Source organism: Gymnodraco acuticeps, unplaced genomic scaffold (assembly GCF_902827175.1).
Source record: "Gymnodraco acuticeps unplaced genomic scaffold, fGymAcu1.1, whole genome shotgun sequence".
In the NCBI taxonomy this organism is placed as follows: domain Eukaryota; kingdom Metazoa; phylum Chordata; class Actinopteri; order Perciformes; family Bathydraconidae; genus Gymnodraco; species Gymnodraco acuticeps.
In genome coordinates this window covers 8846402-8871710 of record NW_022990271.1, presented here as the reverse complement: position 1 = coordinate 8871710, position 25309 = coordinate 8846402, and the positions used below count along the sequence as shown (strand labels likewise).

The window sequence follows — 25309 nt, the reverse complement described above, 5'->3', positions numbered from 1 at the left end:
CTCTGTGAGTGTACTGATGATGTCAGTCTCAGTTTGTGAACACACGCAAGGAATTTGATACAAAAGACAAAAAAGATCTCTCTGGTGTCAGCCGATACCATCTAGCTTAGGTTTAGGTTTTGAGATCTGTATTAGAGAAGAATTGTCTTCTTCTGTAACGTAACAAACTTTTTGCAGCCTTAAAAGCAACAAAGAAAAAAGACAAATGTGCATAAATGACCTACCATTTTCATCTTTGAACATCCCCAGCCAAACAAACTGGACCAAGTTTCTAAAGGGTATGAGTTGCTGCTTAATGAACTCGTTCTCCTCTGCATTTCGAATGGTTACGATGTCTGCATCTGCATCTGGAACATAAACGCATCATCTGCTATAGAAACGTTTCTCCAAACAGATCTCCAAATAACAGCGCATGCCCGATGTTGTTTGAAATTCTTACGAAGTTTTTTGCAGGTTTCCTCGATCTGTCCCTGGTTAAACTGGTCCCATCTGGTGGCGACCAGCTGGAAGGAGTAGCAGTTGTTCTTGAAGGGGATCCAGTTGGGACCATTAATCTTATGGGGGCACTTCACAGCGACATCCTCTGGTGTGGTGATGATCTCTTCTGTAATACATAAGTTTAAGATAGTTTCAAATGATTGAACTTGCAAGAATAACGATGCATGCCAACAAGGGAAGGAAGAGATTTAAACTGGAGAGGAAACCTGTGAAACCACAAGACTAAACAGAAAATGGTGTACATGAAGAAGAACATTTATTATGAAGTCTACTATGTTATCAAACTTAAGAAAGATTAAATACAAAATATAACAATGGTGACAAAAAGGGATTTGAAAAAAAAGAAAGATAATTCCTTCATAAAATCAGTATCCTTTCTTTTTTAACAGAAAAACTCTTGATGTTCCATAGTTTCATATTAAAAGCCTCTATTATCCTAAAACTCCACAACTCTTTCCACAATAACGGCCAAATGTTGCTTGTGCTTTGTTTCGCCATCAGACCGAATAGGGAAGCCTATGGCTTTATTTTCTATGTTTTAAATGTTCCTTTACAACAGACTGTGCATCCTGTTACCACAGAGGAGTCCATAGCAGGGTTATAAAACCATTTGCCATAAAACTAGAGCTAGAACTGGCAAAGCTACAGCATAACCTCTAAATGTTGGTACGCCACCACTAGAAGGAATTAGCTGCCATGGTGAGAAACACAGGGCATTTCTGTTTGTCAGATTTTCTCTCACCATGCGGTTTGTGGCAGATAGCGCCTCCTAGCATCTCCTCACACTCTGTGGCTTTCCAGAAGCCATCGGTGTCGAGGTAGACACACGAGCCGCTGGTGACATCAGAGGACCAGCGACTGAACACGGTGTGGCTGTGGTCCGTCCAGCGGTAGTGGATTCCATCCTAAAAACAAAAAAAGTACGATTTCAGTCTAATGCTGTAATGGTTGTTGTATTTACGGCAGCCCTTCGTTGGCACACTCACGTCTTCACTGAAGAGGCCGATCCACATGGGTGTTTGTGCACGGCTCACATGCACAGTGAGGGTGGCCTGCAACAAGGTGTCGGCCACACTGGCCAGGTCCATTTTGTGTTTCCCGCACTGCTCTAAGGCCTCAAACCAGGTGAGATTTTGTGCGAGCAGCAGGAAGGTGTGGTTATTGACGTGGAAGGGCTCTGTTGGGACGTGGGGCCCCTCCACTTTATCTGAAATGAGTAAGCCTTTGTGTTCAAAATTCATCATGTCATGTAAATTGTGCCAGTGAAATATGTTGCTCCAAAATCTTAGCTTTTTTTTTATGAAAGAAAATGGAGGGTAGGACATGAAGAGAATGACATGCAATGGTAGGCCCTTTAACACCCTTTAAGTTGTTTAAGCCATGTTTTATTTACTGCCCTTAATAAAACGATAATCAAGAAAAAATCTTAAGAGGGACCTTAGCTTGCCACTGTGACCTTTTGGTTACAAAGGTAGCATTACTGTAAGTGTTTGAAGCGGGGGTTTACCTGCATAGTGCTGACAAAACGCCAGATTTTGATTATCTGTGCAGGAAGAATAGTCCCAGGTTCCGAGCATGGCAGAGTTTGGGTTGTTGATCATAAACACACACAAATCCATACTCTCTTTGTCCCATCTCTGTCAAGAAAAAAACAGAGAATTGTGAATTTAAACGTGTTAAAGGCTTTTTTCTTGTGATACCACTGGCCAATGCTATCCGTAAAGAACAGGCTTCAGCCGTTTGGTAACCTCACTTGATTGTAACTGAACATCCACATATTTTTCAATTCCAAATGTTTCCTTCGGCCTAACACACATCACTTTAATTATATCAGATGTTGTATACCTCCCCCTGGAGGCTTTATACAACTTTTTTATAAACATACAATATTTCCCCCCAATGACCTGTGAAATTAGATCTGTTAAATTCATATTTGATTCTGCAGTTAAGGGGAACTCACGTTGACTTTTATAGACCTGTGCATGCCCAGGAGCAGGGGGTTAAAGTTGATGTAGTGAACTGGGGACTGGTCCGCCCACTCTGGGTCGTCATGTTTCATTTTCAGACCAATCCATGTCTTTGCCATGTTTCTCAAACTTGGCAAAAGGGTGGTGATGAAGTCTAAAAGGAACACAGATTTAGTACAACAATGCCTTGTGTTCAGTACAGGATGCATTTGGGCTACATTTCTTATACAACAAGCTTTGACCTTAACCACACATAAGGATCACGGTAATAATCATCTGACAGGCATGTATGGTTGTCTTGGTGATTAAACAGAAGCACAACTAAAGGTCCTCACCTTGCTCCACCTGGTCTGATATAGTCACCAGGGTTCCCTTCACCGACTGGCAGTCCTCATTGGCATATCCGAATGGCACAGGCTTCAAGCTTGACATCAGAGTGTAGCACTACAAGACATTATTAGATTCATATGACTTTGTCATTGGACAACATGCTATTCAATGACCCTGTTTTTACTTGTCACAGAGATAATGTATCTCAAGAGACTTAAATGGAGGTTGAATAGAATTAACAAAGAGATATAGAGCGGGCAGATGCCAAGCACATTTTTGTTTTAATGTGGATTCATCTTGCTAAGATATTATTCTTAATTTGCAAACAACCCGAGTGACACTTAAACTTCTATTTAACTGCACATGATTTGACACCTCTCACACTGTACAAATTGTCTGTTTTCAGCCTTTTTTTATGTAAACTCACAATAATCAGTCTATGTTGAAAGAGTGTCCAGGCTGATTTTAGTTTGAAATAAATTCTCCTAGCCCTAATCTTTTTTGTTTTTTAACATCATGCACTTACTAAAATGTAGATATCAAATGTGTTCAAGGATCAGACCTTATTTCTGAACAGCAGAGATTGATTTTCGCAGGGCAGTCCTTCAGGCCGAGGCTCCAGAGGGTTTATCTCCACTGACGTGATGTTCTGTTTCTCACACACAAAAGAAAACCGCTGACTGCAGCTGAGCTCGCGGCCTGCAGGTAAACAGGACAGTCAATGTGTAAGTTAGTAAAAGAGTCTGTGGGCATGTCAGTTATCAATCAAACAAGGTATGTGCATCAGAGCTCTCTGAAGGATTCCATTCAGATACAATCGTGTTAGTTTTACCTTACTTAATGATACTCTTATACTATACAATTCCAGAAATATTGAATTATTTAGCAATTTCTCATGTCATAGTTGTTATCCCAGTAACCTACCAATACCTTGTTTTTACATGGTACTCCTAACAAAAGAACAGTCAAAATAAATCCAAATGTAATGGCCCTAAAAATGTGTTTTCAAATATTAGGAATGTCTTAATAACATGAAATATAGAACTTTAATTTATGTTTTCACATAGGAACCTTTCTGTCATGGTAAGAAACTAATTGGGGAGAATAGGATTTCTGGTTATGTTATTTTAGGGATTAGACCTGCTGGGAGCTTTGTTTCTGGTTTTATGTTGACTCAATCAAGTTTTTATTAAAGTTTCAAACTGGTCAAGAAAACAAAGAATTTGTACATTTGCCTGCTCTTATGTTTAAAGCATATCATTGACTCCCGAAGCTGTGTGATACTAAAACCAAACAATGACTCCCGAAATGTCTGATAAGCAGTATTATAAAACTAAGGCAAAAGTAGCTGTGACCAATATGTAAGATTATTTTAACTGATGGAAGTTTGAGTGAGTTAGAATTAGCTTTCTTACGTTACAATATATTAAAAAATAATAAAATACAACTTCTCGTCCACAGCTGTCTAGAAACACTATGATGATGACTCACTTTGAAATAAGGATTCAGAACTCATGTAGGAGCATCTGCCCAGGAAAGCTTTATGATAAAAGTGAAAGGGTTGCCTAGAACACACAGAGTATCAGTTAGCATCAACATGACATTTCATCACATACACAGTGATATGTGCAGATATTCTCTTTTTATTGTGCTTGTACAATAACAGATTACTGTATGATAGTGTGACTATGCTGGCTTACGACAGTATCCATTCAGAGTCTTCCAAATCGACCCACCAGCTTTCTTTTGCAGAACTTGACAACTGTTGAAAACACACAAGCTTTACTAGCAACCTTTTTTCACTAAAAGTAAATAATGTCATCAATATAACATATGGTATTCAACAAATATTTTGCTGCTTGTCCGAAGTTCAAGTATGTGTCAGAAACGTATTTGGAAGCCCTCCAGTGATTTAGTATTGCACTTCCATTTAGATGGAGGACTCACAAAAGACAGAATAAAAACGTCAACATTTATGCAGCTGAGGCCGAGATGTGAAATTAATGCTTTTAAGAAATTAGTATTTTTTTAAGAGGTTAGCTAGGAGGCAGAAGAAGAGGGTACATTCTTATAACTATACAATAAATATCAAAACATCACCTGGAGACCACTTAAACCACAGTTTTAGGGTTAGCTTATGCTAGGTGTCTGCAGTTGATTAGGTTTAGGGTTAGTGCCTGACAGTTGGCATAGTATCAGTACAAAAGCCACAGTTAGAAATGAGAAAACGTTTGAAAACTTACTTCGCTTATGTGCTTCCGGATCTTTTCAACAGCAGATGAGCTGCTTGGTATAGCCAGGTTACTGCCATTGCCATTGCAAAAGAGCTGTGCCTCGTCAAAAGTTAGCTTAGGCTCCTTTACAAACCAAAACTCTGCTCCATCTATGAAGATAGATGTCTCATGGTGTCCGTCTGAAAAGCACAAAAGACATGCCTCAAAACAAGGACATATCTTAGCCCGTGACAATAAACATCATCATACACACAGAAATGCAAGGATGATATGATTTCATACTCTCAACACAGAATCTATAAAGATTTGGTCATTACCTGGATTGTACCAGCTCGGGGTCTTTGGTGTCTTTCCTGTCCAAGCATTAACAAAGACTGAGTTAGAGGAAGAATGTAACCGTAAACCCACACATCAGGAAATCATGTTGAGTTCTTCAATCCCATGTGGAGAAATCGCTTTCTTAAACTTTGTTATTGTGATTTATAAACCTGTATAAATAAGTCAAATACAGTTTGGACCACAGAATTCTAGTGACATTACACATCCCTCTTGTTAAGCAGCCTTGGTGAGAGGTGCCTTCACAAACAACAGCCTTTGCATTGTGCACACTGAGGTGCTTATTATATGTGTATTCTTACCGCGGGCTATTTGGCAGACCCACTCCAGCCTGGCGTCACAGTGAAACGGCGTGGCAAAGAAGGGTATGGGAGATAAGTCGTGCATCAGGTACACAATGAGGTGCTTCAAGCTGCTCTTCGATGTCTGATGAACACACAGATTGTTTGCACACATTATCAAGAAGGAAATATACAACAAAAGCAGTTTCATATCTGTGACATGGCACATCTTGTTTTTTCCTGGACTTCAGTGATAGTTTGAGAAGAGAGTGTCTTTCCTTCTGACAACACAATCACTAACTGAGACAACCTAAAAGGTCAGATTCTGAGCAGTGAGATAAGAAAACAGCTACTTTCTGTGTTAATCAGAAGAGTCAAATGAACAAGAAACACTGTTTAACTAGCTGTCTTTTGGGGGATTAAGACGATATGTAGGGCATGACATTACTGAGTCAATAGAGGCATTTTTTTTTTATTGTAGTCCCTCTTAAGACTCATACAAACAGCTTGAGTCACAGATTAAGCTGTAAAACCAGAGGCCTGTACTGCGAAGCAGGATTTTCGCTTAGCCGGCTTTCTTCAGGGAAAACTCGGGGTTTTCCGGTCCTACGAAGCTGGTTCTCTTTTTAGCGGGCTAGATCTCCATGGTAACTTATGCTGAACGGCTAGCCTGGTCCGGAGCAGATTTGGTTACAGGATAAGAGATCAACTCGGTGAAAGCACTGCCTGCTGACCAATCAGAGCTCAGTGTGCAGAGTTTAAAGCGATCAAGTCATATTACAGGAGAAAGGAAATACAGAAAAGCTGCCGTCGCAGGAAAGACGGCCGGCAAAAATCACCGACTGTGTGAACGTGAACATTAATAGAATATCACCTCCATCTTCAGAGCAATCTGACTATTATAACATTAGCGTTAAGAAAGCTTACTTAAATATCTGCCACAACATAAGTAACCGGATCAAAGTAACATTAAATAGCCTACAGTCCGTTGCATATCACTTCATAATGTAGGCTATCATATGTTTCCTTATCTGAGTCAGTTGAGCCGTATCTGGCCGTGCAACACTCACAGTGTCACAGACTGTATGCAGAAGTATTATTTTAAGCAACACATTAAGTTGACGAAACACTCGAGTCAAATGTAATTAAAGTCAGATCGTGTTTTAGACGGGGCAGTGATATCATAAACCTGTTAATGTACGCATTCAAACACTTGTTCTGTTACCAGCTGTATTCACCTTGCAGGTGCAATGTGGCTTTTATCATGAATAGAGTGTTTAAGACATGGATGTTTAAAGTTTAACTTCTTCATATGTCTAATATTATAGTTGACTTTTCATTCAGGAATATGACGCTGCGCTGTCAGTACGCTTCTCCATGTTTGTGATTGGTCGAATGCTCCAAATACCACCCCTTTCATGTGAACGCGCACCTAACTAGATAGGACACGGCTGGCTTGAGCGATCCACTTGATAACCCGCGTCGTAGTACAGTTTAGCGAGAGCGCGTATGTTTTGGATTAGGCCAACCGGCTAACTCAAACATATCCAGGTTAGGTTGAACCAGCTTCGTAGTACAGGCCTCAGATATTACTATATCATAACAAAACACATGCAAAAATATAAGATAAGAAAAACATAAGCCGTGGGTGGATAAGTGAAAATATGTTTTTCATAATACGTCCCCTTGAAAGTCTCCTTTATCTTTGCAGCCCACCTTGAATGCAGTGCAGTCCCGACTGTATGCATCATCCTCATGGAAATCTCGTTGTAAAACATCCATAGATACCTGTTGTGAAAACATTTATACAGTGCAATGAATATAAATGTAAATCAGCAATGTGCTTTAAGATTAACAAATGTGCAGTTTGAGCTCCAACATTATACACTATGACTTTTGAAAGTTGTTTAATCCAGCACAGAATGTATTTGTTTGACATACCAACAATATAATATTGTAAATATATAATAATATTCTCTTAAAGTTTTAGGCAGGCTAAACATATTGACACAAACTGATCTGACAGGACGATACAAAAAAGAAACAGACACAGACTGGAATGGCAACAACTCCCCTGCTTGGCTGCTTCTCTTCAACTCTACAAATGATACCAAAGTGACTCATTGACCACATTTTAATTTTTAATTTGTCTGGGCTTGTCTTAGCTTTTTCTTTCCCGTTTGTATGCCATAAGATGTAAAAAGAAAAGAAAAGGGAGGCGTTCAGGGTTGGGTTTACACTCACAGGCTTGCCGTCGCTCCACTGCCAGGAGCGATCATTCGGGTTCCTCCTGTTCAGCCCAACCCAGAAGTACCTATTATCACTGCAACACCAGAGCAAACCAATTATTATTAACACGCAAGGTAATAAAACATCCTTTAGAGCACTAACATTTTTAAAAGGGATGTTGGCATTTATTTTGAGACACCACTGAACAAGTGTGACATTTGATCCAGGAGATGGTATGTGTTTTTTCTAACATTCAAGTGAAGTGTAAAATGTTTATGCCAACAATGAGAGGAGGTTTAGCTCTGCGGTATGCGCTTATGAAGACACATCGCATGTTTAGCATTCATCTTACCCGTGGATCTTAGAACAGCCAACTCCCTTGAAATGGTTAAAAGCTAATTAAAAACCTATCTTTTTAATATGGCTTTTAATTTGGGTTAACTTTCAATTCTCACTAGTATCATAGTCCATGTTTTACTGTATTTTTTCTGTTTTGCTTTTAACTTACATTTTAATTTTATTTTAACATATTTGTATTTCTTGTCAGCTTCAATTCACAGGAATTTCATTAGGATCACTGTTGATGTTTTATCTTGTTCTGTATTTATTTTAATATTGTTGTTATGTTTTCTGTAAAGCACTTTGGGCTGCTTTGTGCATGAAAGCTGCTATACAAATACAGTGTATTATTATTATTATCTTACTGGTAACTTAAGTCACTGGTAGGGATGTCCTTTTCCAGTTTTTTTTTCATGAAGTGTGTATAAAAGTTGAAGCCAAATTAAAGCAACAATGACTTTGTATGTGTTTATGTCCAAAAACAAACAAGGAAAAATAAATGCTAATAGTGCTTGAATCCAGGGGGGTATACTACGAAGCAGGATTTTCGCTTAGCCGGCTAAATTCAGGGAAAACTCCGGCTTTCCGGTCCTACGAAGCTGGTTCTCTTTTTAGCAGGCTAGATCTCCATGGTAACTTATGCTTAGCGGCTAACCTGGTCGGGACCAGGTTAGGTTGCAGGCTAAGAGCTCAACTCAGTGAAAGCACTGCCTGCTGACCAATCAGAGCTCAGTGTGCGGAGTTTAAAGCGATCAAGTCATATTACAGGACAAAGGAAATACAGAAAAGCTGCCGTCGCAGGAAAGACGGCCGGCAAAAATCACCGACTGTGTGAACGTGAACATTAATAGAATATCACCTCCATCTTCAGAGCAATCTGACTATTATAACATTAGCGTTAAGAAAGCTTACTTAAATATATGCCACAACATAAGTAACCGGATCAGAGTAACATTAAGTACAGTCCGCGGCATATCACTTCGTAATGTATCATATATCTCCTTATCTGAGTCAGCTGAGCCGTATCTGGCCGTGCAACACTCACAGTGTCACATACTGTATGCAGAAGTATTATTTTAAGCAACACATTAAGTTGATGAAACACTCGAGACAAATGTAATTAAAGTCAGATCGTGTTTTAGACGGGGCAGTGATATCATAAACCTGTTAATGTACGCATTCAAACACTTTTTCTTTTGCCAGCTGTATTCACCTTGCAGGTGCAACTATGTGGCTTTTATCCTGGATAAAGTGTTTAAGTCATGGATGTTTAAAGTTTAACTTCTTCATATGTCTAATATTATAGTTGACTTTTCATTCAGGAAGTATGACGCTGAGCTGTCAGTACGCTTCTCCATGTTTGTGATTGGTCGAATGCTCCAAATACCACCCCTTTCATGTGAACGCGCACCTAACTAGATAGGACACGGCTGGCTTGAGCGATCCACTTGATAACCAGCGTCGTAGGACCGTTTAGCGAGAGCGCGTATGTTTTGGATTAGGCCAACCGGCTAACTCAAACATATCCAGGTTAGGTTGAACCAGCTTCGTAGTATAGGCCCCTGGAGTATGTGTATACCTGATGCTGTGCCTCATGATGCTGTGCAGGGCCCTCATCTCGTCGTTGTTTGTGAAGCTGGGCAGGTGGGCTCCCAGGGCCTCACAGAACCTGTGAGCCTCCTCCCAGGAGCGCTTCCTGCTCAGCCTCTCCTCATGAAACACCTGACAAGGTGAAACAAATATTTACAACAGCTGCTAAAACAGTGCCAGTAAAGTGACAGACCGGATTGTAAAAAAAGCCAATTGAACGATCCGCTCCTGTGATTTAGAGTGTAGTTACAATGTTTACGATAAGAAAACCATGGGAAAAACACAAGACAGATAATTGTTGTGATTTGTCCAATGAAAAAGCAGAACATACTCAAAATGTACTTTATATACGACTTTATGGTAAACTGAATACAACAATCTGTTCCCAATGAACACATGATAATAGATTTAGAAACATTAGAGTCAGAAATATAGTCTTCTTCTGTCTTGTCATAACCTGCTGACTACATTACCCACAAGGCAACCCCAAGGTGAATTGTGCTAGTAGCAGCTAATGTTGCCTCGAGCTGCTAGCCTTGAGCAGAGACAGGAGCAGGATTACTTACTTTGTACATTTTAAAACAACACTGACTCAAATTACATCACTTGAGGGATTTTATCACAAGGCTTAACACAACCTTTTTTTGCACATCAGCAAATCTTTAAACAGATATTGATGCATAAAATGTTTGCGTGAACACACATGAACTGTGACAGTACACACACCTTGTAGCAGTGTTTGCTGTTTCGTGTGGAGACCCATCCATTAGCACACGTTGCATTGGGGTTTGGTTCTGGCTCTGGTTCTGGTTCTGGTGCTGGAGGAGGACTGAGGTCTCTTCTACAGATGCTGCCGGCTTTAAAGTTGGTACAGTTCATCGACCTCCACTTGCCCAGCGGTTTTTCAGTTGAAATCACTGCACAGCCTCCATGCCGATCTGAATTACACAGAAAGTTAAATCAAGTGTGTAATATTGCTAATATAGTTCATTCCTGACCATATGAATTGCATGTATTTTTGAAAATATACCATCAAAGCACTTGACTGCTAGATTAAGATTTCTAAATAATGCATATTTTAGCTCATTCAATTGTGGGCCTGTTGTCCTGATGCAAGTTAACCTTTAGAGCAGGGGTCGGCAACCCCTGGCACGCGTGCCACCATTGGCACGCGGCACCGTAACCAGAGGCACACTAGGAATAAGTGTGCAAAATATTTAAATTTTATTTTCGGATCCTGAACGAGACCGCCGCCAGAGCGCGTCCCCCCGTTACCTGCAGAAGGAAGCCATGCACGCATCGCAGCCCCGCTCCCTTTATCTCCAGGTGACTTTCTGCCGCTTCCCTCCGTGGTGCAGTGCTGATCGTTTCACCACAGAGGAAAGCACTTCACAAATTGCTGTACCCATAAGGAGCTGTACAAATGCCGCAGTTTTTGCGTGGCTGTGTATTTAGTTGAAAGCCCAGTGGCGATCTGCTCGTCTCTCATCGAAATAACATGCTACACAGGGGCAGACTGGCCATCTGTGTGTTGAACTTTGCTATGAGGTGTGACTTGTGCCAAAGAACGAACTCACTGAGCTCACTAACGTGTCGATCGCCGTGACTATGCCGCGAGAGAAGTAACGTGACACTCTCGTCGCCACCCGTCTGCGTCTGAAGTTACTTTGACCAAATAACCCAGTAATGTTACAGCTACGCAGTTGCTGTTCAAGCGAGACTCTATTTCAATATAGTTTTGGTATTAAAATAATGTTACACCCCTTGTATGCCCTGAACGCAAAAACAACCACAGACAAGAATATATATTTAAATATGTATTGTTTTATGTTTAGTCACTGTGCTACATTTTGCTGCACTCAAGCATACATCTGAAGACAAGAGTTGTGTCCGCCTTTGGCCACAAGGGGGAGTATATATATATATATTAGGGCTGTCAAGTTAACGCGTTAATAACGTGTTAACGCAAAAAAAATTAACGCCCCTAATTATTTTAACGCATGTGTATTTTTTTCTCCAACACACACACACACACACACACACACACACACACACACACACACACACACACACACACACACACACACACACACACACACACACACACACACACACACACACACACACACACACACACACACACACACACACACACACACACACACACACACACACACACACACACACACACACACACACACACACACACACACACACACACACCACACACACACACACACACACACACACACACACACACACACACACACACACACACACACACACACACACACACGAGAGGTTCCAGGTTGAATTGAGGCGAATATTGGTTCAGAGGTTGTTGTGTTTAATATTCATGAGAATATTTGTCATTGTTCAAATGATAATAAACATTAGCAAAAAGCATATTTGTCCACTCATATGTTGATAAGAGTATTAAAAACTTGAAAAATATTCCTCTAAGGTACATTTAGAACAGATCAAAAATGTGCGATTAATTTGCGATTAATCGCGATTAACTATTTTAATCGACTGACAGCCCTAATATATATACATATATATATATATATTGTATATTTATATTTTGTATAGATGTTGCAACTATACAGAGCTTTGGCAATACTATATGTAACTGAGGTCATGCTAATTGAATTGAGTATACCTTTAAGTGAGCTGTCAGGAGGAAACAAAGGTTCACCAACACATTGCACTCTACTGCTGAGAAAGGCTGTACAAAGACGTGACACGATGTAGTGCAATGTCTGTGTATTTTTGAAGAATGCAAAGTAAAGTAATAACTCGCACTGACTCTTGATACATAACGTTATTTCCTTATTTTCATTTGAGAAACACTATCCAATGATGTATTATTTCTGTGTTACACACACACCATTACTGAATTACCTACAAGGACGGACAACACAAGGACACCACAGATGATTATTTTCCAATTACAGTATATTTATTTAAGTAACTAAATTGTGATATCAGTTTAATCAGTAATGTGTGTAGTGTATGGGTGTTATGTTTCAGTATATCAAGCAAAGAGAGATAGAGAACATCTTGAATTTTATGCAATAAAAATAACTTTATATATTATAACAGATAATAACAAAATGTAAAAAAAAAACTATTTACAACATTCGAAATAGGAACCAAAAGCCAACAAAAGCCAACAAAAGCCAACAGTGACCAGAAACCGGCAAAACATACTTCTCTCGCGGCATAGTCACGGCGATCGACACGTTAGTGAGCTCAGTGAGTTCGTTCTTTGGCATAAGTCACACCTCATAGTTATCTGTTCTTTGGCACAAGTCACACCTCATAGTTATCTGTTCTTTGGCACAAGTCACACCTCATAGTTATCTGTTCTTTGGCACAAGTCACACCTCATAGTTATCTGTTCTTTGGCACAAGTCACACCTCATAGGTATCTGTTCTTTGGCACAAGTCACACCTCATAGTTATCTGTTCTTTGGCACAAGTCACACTTCATACCTGTCGGCTCCCAGACCGTCTCCCAGGGGAGAAGCAACAAGCTTCAGGTTCAATAACCCACTTTAGCTTAAATGACTAGAGAGAGGCGAGCTCTTCTTGGGAGGCCGTTGCATTTATTTAGTTGTTCTGTTTCACAAAAACATCACAGACCTGTTTTTCTGCTGCCTCGTTTCACTTCCAGAAACATACACACTCTCGCTCTACCACACCCACCCACCCACACACACACACACACATCTCTCTCTTAAAGGGACAGCGATCTCATCTCACTCTGCATGACCCTAATATCATAACATGTGTGTCCTGGATAATCACAGAACGGACGATCGTCCTTATTATTATGCTTATTATGTTTAAACCAATTATTTAAATGTGTTTGTTAAATTCGGCATCATGTAAGTTGCGCTGACAGGTCCACAGACTGGTTCCCCGCAACGAGGCTCCCCCGCCCTCCTGTTGACAGTTCACGAGCGTCGAGCTCCTCACCCCCCCCCCCGTTGATAATTCACGATCGTCGGCACGCTAATAACAATTTTTTTTTGTAATGGCACTTCATATCAAAAAGGTTGCAGACCCCTGCTTTAGAGCGTCAGCAGACATTCACATACCTACAGTTAATATACTGCACGTGAAAAAGAGAATGATAAAAGGTTTTTATTGTATGAGTAAATCTGAACCTCCATATTTTTGAGAGCTCCAAATTGAAATGCAGCACATAATAATATCATTAGCCATGAGTCTCACACACCCAGAATTAACTCTGTCTTTATCTGCTTTGTTTTCAACTTGATTCACTATGCAATCACTAATGTGAGAAGTTACATTTGATGTGACTCTCAAAAGCGACACTTAGTAATATTATGTCTATATGCAGGATAATATGGAGGAAAGCTTCTGTGTGTAATGTCAAGGTGAGAGAGGGGGCAGGCAGATGAAAAATTCCTCTGTTGATTAAACATTTAAATGTAGCTGACGCTTTTATCCAAAGTGATTTACAATAAGTGCAATAAACAAAATAAAAACTCACAACAACAAGAATAATGCAGGAATATTTGCTTCAACTAAGCCAAACTATTGTAAGTGCTGGTGATAAAGCCTAAACCCTTTAAGTTTCAATTAATACATTCTGTTGAATAAATAAAAGAAACATTATTCTGTTAAACCAGGGCTTGTCCTCCAGTCTTGTGCTATGTATGTAGTATGTACCAAGAGAAGCATAAGCGAGTTTTACCAACCTGGTTCGAACCAGCCCCAGTTGGTGTATGTGACGACCCCCGAGGACCCGTTCTGACCCATCCACTGGTACTCTCCTGAGTTCTTAATGTCCTGCAGCCCAATCCAGAAAAACAGAGGACCCTTGGTGATGTGCTCTCCAAGTAGACGGCTGATAAAGGCCTGCTCAAACCTGGAAAGAGAAGACAAACATGAGAATACTGGAAATAAATACATTTTTGATCAGGCAGTAGAGTTACCAGCTGAACTCTTACCTGTTGTTTATAGTGACGTTGCAGCGATCTTTGAAAGACACCTGTTTGGTGTTCACTTGATAACAGGAGTTTCCGTGTCTACTCCAACCCTGGGGACAGGTGACAGGAATAAGACTTCAGCTACATTTAATTTACAAGCACGACATTTTCATGCAAAGTACAAGTTCTTATTCACATCCAGTCCTGGTGGTGGGACTGTAATAATTAAGATCAATAGTCAACCATGATAGTTTTGTTTTCGCTTTAACACATTCTTTACGTTCAGGCAATAGCTGCTGATACAGCCAAGATTTATCTATAGCCTCTTTATAACTCAAAAACAGACCATTTGTCATATCATAATGACAGCAAGTAATCCTTAAAATAAACTTGTGGATGGCCACACCATTCTTTTCCATGACTTCATTATTATTTGCACCTAAATTGCAAGATGTTCATGTGTGGAAGTAAAGATATCACTTGCAAACATCATGGATATGAATTAGGGCTGTCCAGATATCAGATTTTCCTCAAAGCATTATCGTGGCCAAGATAACAATATTATTGCTATATCTTTACAAAACAAGAGAAAAAATAGAAGGCAATCAGTTAAATGTTTTACTTTTAACTTTTTTTTTATATCTGTTTGTCTCTTTTTGGCAAATTAATTACACTTAATTTATAGAATTTTAGCGAGGGATACATCTATTACTATGATCATGTCTGTTACCTATGTTTTCAGGAGTGCTGGTTGATTTACATGTTATACCTGTATATGTGATAGTATTATGATATCAATATTTCATTTTTTTTTACCATAAAAAAAAATACTGCAACACCCCCAATATAAATGAACAAAAGATTTACCTTCAAGCAAAAACAATTTACATAAAAACAGAGCAGGCTTCTCTTGGGACATCAAGTCATTTAGAGCAGTGCTTCTCAAACTTTTTTCAGTAATGTACCCCCTTTTAAACATTTTCTCAGCCGAGTACCCCCTGACCGACCCCGAACATTTTTGATAGAAAAAGCCTATATACATAATTACAATATAGTGATGTTCCATCAGTGTGTGATTTATTAACTCCTTCATGCATGAGTTACAACAAACTAAGGATTTTTTCATCTTTGTGCATGAACAAAAAAAGAACACATACATAACGATTTTTCCAAGGAGTTTTTCAATTGAAGTAATATATGTTTAACAAACCAATGAACAAAATTATATATATTACGAAAAACTATAAAATACAATACACACATTTGACATGTTTATATGAGGACCCCCTTGGTGGTTCTAGAAATATTTTATATACAATTGTGTTTTCTATTTCACTTATTGTACTAAGATTATTTTTGTAATCATGCATGGTATTTTTTTTAATTAACCTTTTTTTTTTAATCTCACGTACCCTGCAGTACCCCTAGGGGTCCGCGTACCCCCATTTGAGAATCACTGATTTAGACAATACTCACATCCTCGGGACATGCGGCCTGTTTCGCTGATTCGTTGAACTTCCCTTTCTTCTGACACATAAAAGGTAGACTCTGTGTGCAGTCCCCGACCCGCCAACCATGAGCCTGTGGAGCACGGACACTCATTTCATGTTGCAGGCCTTATACAAACAAACTTGCACAGCCTGATCACATACACGCACAGCCTGATCGCACGCACACACAGCCTGATCACACACACACACAGCCCTGATCACACACACAGCCTGATCACACGCACGCACAGCCTGATCTCACACACACACGCACAACCTGATCACACGCACAACCTGATCACACGCACACACACACACACACACACACACACACACACACACACACACACACACCACACACACACACACACACACCACACACACACACACACCACACACACACACACACCACACACACACACACACACACACACACACACACACACACACACACACACACACACACACACACACACACACACACACACACACACACACACACACACACACACACACACACACACACCACACACACACACACACACACACACACACACACACACACACACACACACACAACACACACACACACACACACACACCACACACAACAACCACACACACCCACCACCACCACACACCACACACACACACACACACACACACACACACACACACACCTGTCCAGAGTAGAAGACACAGCTGGTATCCACAGTGGGCTGGGTTGGTTGGTTCTGGTCCCAGTATGTGAATGTGACGGGGGCCAGGTCAATCCACTTAAACACAGTGGGGTTCATGCCGGAACCGACCAGACCGATCCACACATCCAACATCTGGCCACCTGATGCAAACATAGCAACATTAAAGGTCTCCTATTATACTATTTTTGGGCATGTATTATAGGTCTCAGATATATAAAAAAACATGTATATGAAGTGTTTTACTCAAAATACCAAACAGATCACCCATTCTAGCCATGCCTCATACCCCTCTATTTCAGCCCTGTTACTAAAGTGCTGATTCTGGGTCCATAATTGAAAAAAAGCTAAAATCATGTTCAAAACCACATCAAGGATTATTTCTGGAACAGTATGGAACTCAAATGCTTTTACTCTCACGGGTTTACCACAAGGCGAGTAAACCCGCATAATTTTTACACATACTTTCTCCAGTACAGCGTTAGCTCTGAGTGTTAGCGATGCTTGCTAATGTAAATAAAGACCATATTACTTCCAAAACACATCGGGCATGGCTTCTGATAGCGACGTTTCTGATAGGGCCGTGGGTGTAAAGCCAACCATAGAGAATTTTGTTTAAATGTACCTGCGTTGAAATTAGTGCTGATCATCTCTTTGCTGTCAATTGAGTGAAAGCTGGCCAGAGAGCCTCCCCCCTCTGTGTGGTTGCAGTGCATCTGGGCATCGGCAAAGTTGTGAGGGTTATCCTTTAATAACTTGTAACACCAGCCATTCCACGGGACCCAACCTTCTGCACACTCTGTTTCACTGTAATCAAAAGAGCCTGTAGAGAGGGAGCGAGACAGATAGAGGCTGTTAGGGGAAGTCAGGTCGATGTTGTCTCCAGAAATCACAAATTTGGATCAAAGGAGACAAAAGAGTCACAGAGCTATTGCAAAAATGCGGTCACTGGCACATAATGGAATTTAAAAGAGAGAAAATGCAGCACTGACACTATATAAAGTGAGCAAAAATACAGGAGGCTTTTTGCACCTGATATGCTGATTGCCACCCGCAATTACAAAATAAAAAGGAGAAGCAAAACAACAGCATTGCCTAAAGTATTCATATCAATTTTGCCCTTAACCTTCCAGGGAATGTGGGGACAAACCCACTTTGGTGATGTTGGATGAATTATAGCTACAAGCTGCATGGAACTTCTGCATCTGACACAGTGGCCCTGTTGTATTGGACAGTATAATACTCAAATAACTATTGGATGGTTCATGAAGTTGACATTTTATGGCTTTGAATTACATTTGTATTGAACTATTGGACAGATTGCGAGGAAAAAACAGACATAATAATAATACATTTTATTTTTAGGCGCCTTTCATGACACCCAAGGACACCGTACAATTTGTTAAACATTTTTTTTGTTTTAAAACGTTAATAGGCAACAGAACATGATAAAAACACAAACAGGACAACAGCTGCACTTTGTGTTACTAAGGTGGTGAACATAACATCTGCCTAACATATCAACATTAGCATTATCAGCATGCATTTAGTACAGCCTTAAAGAGCAACTAGCATGATTGTAGACTCCTAATAATACTTATATGATTCAGAAGAGACAGAGAGTGCGGGTGGCAGCTTACTCACCTGTGGTTTCCGTTCCAGAGGCGTTGAAACTCTTCTTGCAGATGTATGGTAGTTGTTGGTTGCACGACTCAGATTCGTAGTTCTGTTTAGAGTTCAGGACTCCGCAGTCATACTCACGAATGATGGGGAGGTACGGCATTCCTGTGAAAACACAGTCACACACACAATGAATACAAATAAAATCCCAGGAGTTGCATTTACATCTGGGTATCTTGCTTTTTTAAACAAAAGTGTTTCACAAAGAGATGTGGAATTAAAAAAGACTAAATGTCACAATAACGGTCCCAAACAGTGCTGCTTGTTGAGAAACTGACACGTTGTAAGTTTCAACCACAATGTGCTCGTATCAGCAGAAGACCAGCTGGCTACCGTAGCCTTCAGGTTCACACTGCAGTGTAAGAACAACATCTTCCCTTTGACAAGAAAACACTAACATATTACAATAGCTAGAGGGCCTATAAAGCCTTCCATTCAGTACTATTAATGAGTTATTCAGCAACAGTAACAATCCCAATGCCACACTGCGCCCAAAAACCAGGCACAACGAGCTGCTTTACAACACAGGCCCCTTTGTTTCTCTGACTGACACCAAGTCCCAGTTTATAGAAGGACATCGGCAGCAGCACATCACAACACAATGCAGGGTGTAATATCCACAAGTTAAGTTGCTACATCTGTTCTTGTTTGCAGGACTGTTGACCTTTATATCCGTTCTTTATTCATTTTGTACATCTTAGATCGCTGTGGTTACATGACATTTATTTAGAGAGAAAAATAGACATTTCCAGCTTCACCTGTTTCCCAGCGCAGGGTGGAGAGAGGGGAACCATCGGACCACTGCCAGCCGTGAGACGTGTCTAACTGGTGCAAGCCGATCCACATCCTCTCAGGCATTCTGTCGAGGCCTTCCAAAACTGCACAATGCAACCACACAGCACAAAGGGAAAGACATTTTTACATAAACAATGATTAGTCTACTTCGACAAAATGAATCATGAAGACCATGCGGTCTGATGATTGTTGAGGAGAAAAGTACATACAGCTAACAAGCCAAACAAGAACATAAAACTAACACTTGTTGATGGATGTTTCAATAAACTTGGTTGCACAGAGTTAAATGTAGCTTCAGGATAGACAGCCTGATAAAGGGAACTAGTTCGGCTGTGGATTAACTTTCATGTGGTTTTCAACTTCCTTAAACAAGTCAACAGCAAAATGGAAATGGAGCATGCTGCTTCCAACTGCTGCTGCTCTCTAAACAGTTAAGGGCTTTATCTTAAGAACATGAGATATGTTGGATGATCTTAAACAAAAGAAACAGCTAGTACAGTCTACATGACTAATGATTCAAATGTATCCTTCAGCCTACAACACTGTTTAAAACATTCAACCGATCTAAATTGTTCTCAGCAGATGAGTGAGACAGTGAACAGAAGACAAAAGAGAAAAGAAAACTCAAGTCACACAAACACGTGGGTAAAGAGATTTAACCTTATTTTTGGAAAACATGATGTACTGTAAAGAAATACTGTAATGAAAGACTATTCACTGAGATAATTTGATATTTAGCAATAATAACAATACATTTTATAACTCATATCATTGCTAATCTTGAACCTGTTTTGTTTGAATATAAAATATGTAGATCTATTTGACTCTTTCTGTTTTGTTTCCTAAAATAGACAAACAGATGGGGGAGGGGTTGCCTTCAAAATGAAACAATATCAATGAAACCATAAATATAATGTCTCATCTTCGACATATCGAGGCCAGTAGATATATAAGATAGGATTTTTTTTTTTTTTTTAAACCACCAAGGGTAAGGTAGTTTGTAGCCCAGACAGCTTGGAGGTTATCTTTTATAATTTTTACAAAATCTGTGGGGAAGCATTCCTCTCATATCAGAGCGTTTCATTACGAGCCAATTGCTTTGACTATTTTGAGTTTCTGAATTTGTTCAGCTTGTAAGTGGACAAAGAAAAGATGATGAAGGTGAAGAAGAAGCACTGAGCAGCGTATCACTCTTACGGGTCTTGGAGTGGAGGTCATTGGGCTCAGACACACTGAGCAGATCAGCTCCTTGACTGCGACATGAATCCAGAGCCTCATGCCAGCTCACTGCCACACTGGAAACAAACTCATAGCAGGAATCCCCTTCCGGTCCGGCAAACAAGGTCTGGCAACCCGTCTCTGCAGGGTCAAAGAGACAGTGAGGGTGTCAATGTGAAGATCTAAGTACTGTTGACTTTCTCTATAGTCAATGTCTAGTAAAAAGGCCAACAATTGTGAAATATATATATATATATAAAAAACATGCCAGGTATTAGACAGTGTCCCCTCTTTTTTTGGAGGTCATAGTCCGGTGAGGTTGCACACCAGGACAGTCCGGGGGAATCTGCATCTGGGAGGCAGCTGTGATGCCAGCTGCCGTTGTGTCTGAAGGGGAAGACACAGGGAGAGCCGGCAGAGTTCCCATCGGTGGTGTGGACAACTGCACAGAGAGAGAGGGGAGCAAAGAGCAAAGTCAACCACTAGTTTCTAGCTTCTGGTATGGGTGTAATTTCTAAGAAAAAACTAAAACATGTCAGGACAGTGTGTTAAGGGGAAGCTTTGTGTCTTGTTGCACACACCGAGTTCTAATAATAGGAAATGAGAATCGTCTCTTTCATGCATCGTCATGCTAGTCAATTTCCCTTACAGTATTAAGGTTTAGTTATAAAGAACATGCACCACTTATAATCATACTCATATTCTGGGTCCTCGGAAATTAGTGTACATCTAAATACTGTAAGTGATATTTTCAAAAACAAAGAAATCTGCGCGTGAGTTTTTTTCAGTTCTTTTATCAGCTTTAATATTTTAACAAAAAACGATATTTATTGACAAAGAATTAGCAATATAAAGATGCAATTATTTTTATATTATTATAGCTGTCACTTAAAATTCAGCAATTCTATCAAAGTCAGTTAACTACCATTGATAGTAAAAATATGCAGTTTTCAAAAATATAAAATGATTACCCCTCAAACGTTACCTGTATGATCATTTGGAATGTAATATACAGATAACCTACATATTTAGGTGTAGTTGTTTTCATTAAATCTGTTTTATCTCACATTTAAAACATGCAGTGAGCAGTTCAGATGAAACAAAAGCAAAAGGAAGCTTTACAGTTGCGCCACATACACCCACCCTCTGTATATTTATATTATAAAGCACTGCAAAAGAAATTCCCCAAAAATTCAAACACAGAATCACTTCGGTTTCAGAAGAATTCGTGTTCCTTAACCTAGAATTTGAAACACAATGGGTGTGTCAAATTCTTGTTACCGAGCATAAAGTAGTACAAATTGAAAGGAACGCTAATTAAAATGCACAAGAGCCTGTTTGATGTGACTCAACCAGTCAGTAAAAGCTCAACCAGTCAGTAAAAGCTGTAACATATCACAAGGTTCATATGAGGAAGTGGATTCTGATAAAATATAATGGAGTTTCACATTCAACACAAACTGCCTTCAACACATCTTTCACCTCTCAGATGATAACTCAGTCAGAGCTCCATTATGGACAGCAAGAAGCACTTAGGCAGATCTATAGTCTGTAAGTATCTTCTCTCTCAGATGGGACAAAATAACCAGCACTCACCACGGTACGGCTTCTGGCAGATGTTGTCCTGGGATCCTCCCCTTACCCAACTGTCATTAGCGTCCCGTTTGGCTACCACTATCCCACCGCTGACCGCCAGGCCCATCTGATAAACGGTGTAAACAGCCCCATCCAGGCAGCGCCACCACAGCAGGATGTTGGAGCCACAGTCGGCCAGGTACAGCGACTTGGAGCTCACGTGGAACGCTAAGCAGAGGGACGAGTCTAAGTGGAACAGCCGATGACCTGAACCCCACTTCCAGCGCTGGGACTTGCTCTTTGGGTCACAGGAGGCGAGACTCAATTGTGTCAAAGCAACTGTGTCCAGACAGCCGTCTGAGTGCTGGATGGAGAAAGCATCCTCGTCTGCGGTGATGGGAAATAAATTGAGAACATTACAGTTTGAAATCAGACAGATTTTGTTACCATGAAGATGCAGATTGGTTTTCAAGTCTATAGTGATCGGTGCATTATTGTGATCGTGTAAGGCCATCAGGACACAATCACATACTGAGATCCATAATACAAATTCAAAAAAACTCTAAATACTTACAGCAGCTACAATTAAGTATATTGAAATAATTTATTTTAGGAGGATTTTAGAACATTTAGCAGTAAAGAGGGGAGACCACACAACTAATGGCAATTTTCTTATTTCCCATTATGGTCTTTTACTTCCTTTAAATTTGGAAGAGATTGTCTTGCCAAAGAGATTATAAAGATTATTTGTAATAGAAGTTGGTGGACATCATAAAATAAAATACATGTTAGAGCCACCCTAAGGAAATGTCTGCAGGTTGACAATGATGGCTGGCCTGCGTTTGTCAACAAAGTAAACTCTATGGAGAAACTGCCCATCAATCTGAGGATTTAACTAAAACAGTGGAAATAATTGACTTAAACATATTAAAAACTCACACTTGAAGGTCATGTTTTAAGGCCAATTCCAATTTGGAATGTAATATACAGATAACCTACATATTTAGGTGTAGTTGTTTTCATTAAATCTGTTTTACCTCACATTTAAACATGCAGTGAGCAGTTCAGATGAAACAAAAAGCAAAAGGAAGCTTTACAGTTGCGCCACATACACCCACCCTCTGTATATTTGTATCAGATATATTATTATACGACGCGTAAAAACGAAAATGAAAATAAAAAACATCGTTTGCTTGGGTAATCCAAAGTCACTTGAATCAATAAAACAATTAACCGTAAATAGGGCCATATAATAACCTGGGTGAATATGGGTTATAACAGCTCAATATGGAGCATAAAGACACACTGGAAACTGTATCTCAGCCGACATGATAGACTACACATGACTCCCACAGAGCTACTATGGGGAGGGAGGGATGAGTATGCAATTTGCTAGACCTGTCAAAACATGACCAAGCTTAAAACTAACTGGGGGATGGGAACAAATTCAAACTTCTAATCAAGTCCTGAACTAAATGCTGTGTTTTGTGTGTGCCGTGTGGCTGCGGCAGGTTTGACGCTATTGTCCTCGGACTCATTATCGCGCTTCTGTGGACGAACTTAAAATATCACGCAGAGCCGAAAAACTGAGAGGTAGAAACGGCTTTGCAATTAAGAAAAAGGACACACGAAATGAAAGCAAAATGTCGGAGTAGGGTGAGGTAGGTAACGTTACTTACCGAAACCTTTAAGGTTAGCCTCCGATGAGCAAGTTCCCAAGAAAACAGTTCCCAACACAGTCAACAAACAAAGGCAAAGTGTGGATGTGTTCAGCATGGTGACGGCAGAGTCTCTTTGTTAGATTCATAAAGAATCTGCCCTCTCGGAGTGTTGAACTGGGAATATAGGACGATCGATAAATGAACTACAGTGTGAAAGTGTTCAGACAACTAACCTAGCCCAGTTCTACCAACTGTCAGCTGTGTTATCCGGACTCCGGAGTCCCGCTCCGACCCCGCCGTGAAGCTGTACCCGGCACGAGGAACATACACTTCCGGTTAAACCTACAAAATAAAATGAACAAGTCATAATGAGTGAGAGATTTAAAAATGATTGTTATGATGTTTATTTGTTTTAGATTACAATTGTTATTATACTGCATCATGTATTCACTTAGTTATCAAAAGCAGGGGTATTGGTATAGGTCTTCTGTAAATGATCTGGCTTCCAAGAAAAAAAACAAAAATAAAGAAAAACAAATGTAAATTTGTAAATTATGACAGTAGCCTAAGTAAGAAACTTCAGATACTGCTCCATATTAACAACTTACCTAATCAATCTTATGGTTGCAGAAACACAGTTAGGCCACTCAAAATGTCAGTTAATTATGAGGCATTACCTCCAAAAATATAAGTTAGATGTTAAGGCAAAATTGCAACTTACTGGGTCAAATGATTTTGAGTTAGTAGATACAAATCAAACTAATATTAAACTTGTGTTTTTAAGTATGTATTTAATGCACCTTGTAGCACGTTTGGATTGCTTTTAGCAATGAAAGGTGCTTTACAAATAACATTTATTATTATTATTCAAATCAGATATAATGTCAAAATTATTAATTTGGACTTCTACTGTTTAAGCCAATAATGACGTATTCAAATAAGCATTTTAAACGACATGCCAAGTTTAGGTTTTACTATGGAGTACTTTAGGAAGCCTTTTGTTAAACCTTGGCCAAGGGCCCTCAAACAAATGTCATTTTGGTAAATTCTAGCATTTTAGTTTTACCATGTGTAGGCTTTTATTATGTATCACTGTCCCTTCTTGGAATATAATAGAATATCTTAAATACTACATCAAAACAACATGAGGGTCAAAGTAAAACTCAGGACAAACCCTCGATGGCATGACTTTTTATTTTGGGAGGAAACAAATGTTTCACCATGTGTTTTAGGAGCTTAGGGGTCCCTGATATTATATAAATTATAAAATGTGACCCCCCCTCACCCCTCAACCAGGGGTTGGTTTGTTGCCTCAGGGCAACAATGTGCTACGAGGGTATTGGAACACCAAGGATTTCTACAATTCAGAAGAAATAGAAAAAACAACTCTATATGAATTCAAAAGGTTTTCTTTGTGTGTGTGT

General features: G+C 39.8%; 1 protein-coding gene across 1 annotated transcript in view; it reads right to left on the bottom strand.

The window, feature by feature from the left end:
• Positions 1-24182, bottom strand: part of ly75 (lymphocyte antigen 75) — a 29957-nt gene extending 5775 nt beyond the window's left edge. The window contains exons 1-28 of the mRNA XM_034220937.1: positions 23904-24182; positions 22246-22611; positions 20918-21091; positions 20629-20790; positions 19395-19514; positions 18601-18741; positions 17582-17779; positions 16939-17099; positions 16245-16349; positions 14790-14878; positions 14538-14707; positions 10531-10742; positions 9794-9936; positions 7891-7969; positions 7363-7434; positions 5668-5791; positions 5347-5382; positions 5039-5208; positions 4496-4557; positions 4287-4360; positions 3358-3494; positions 2801-2909; positions 2459-2619; positions 2006-2135; positions 1485-1705; positions 1241-1403; positions 440-604; positions 225-347 (exon numbers count right to left, since the gene is read on the bottom strand). Of these exons, the coding sequence (XP_034076828.1) occupies positions 225-347; positions 440-604; positions 1241-1403; positions 1485-1705; positions 2006-2135; positions 2459-2619; positions 2801-2909; positions 3358-3494; positions 4287-4360; positions 4496-4557; positions 5039-5208; positions 5347-5382; positions 5668-5791; positions 7363-7434; positions 7891-7969; positions 9794-9936; positions 10531-10742; positions 14538-14707; positions 14790-14878; positions 16245-16349; positions 16939-17099; positions 17582-17779; positions 18601-18741; positions 19395-19514; positions 20629-20790; positions 20918-21091; positions 22246-22611; positions 23904-24000 (3964 nt within the window). The 5' untranslated portion in view covers positions 24001-24182. The remainder of the gene's footprint in view (positions 1-224; positions 348-439; positions 605-1240; positions 1404-1484; positions 1706-2005; positions 2136-2458; positions 2620-2800; positions 2910-3357; positions 3495-4286; positions 4361-4495; positions 4558-5038; positions 5209-5346; positions 5383-5667; positions 5792-7362; positions 7435-7890; positions 7970-9793; positions 9937-10530; positions 10743-14537; positions 14708-14789; positions 14879-16244; positions 16350-16938; positions 17100-17581; positions 17780-18600; positions 18742-19394; positions 19515-20628; positions 20791-20917; positions 21092-22245; positions 22612-23903) is intronic.
• Between the last annotated feature and the right edge of the window lie 1127 nt (positions 24183-25309).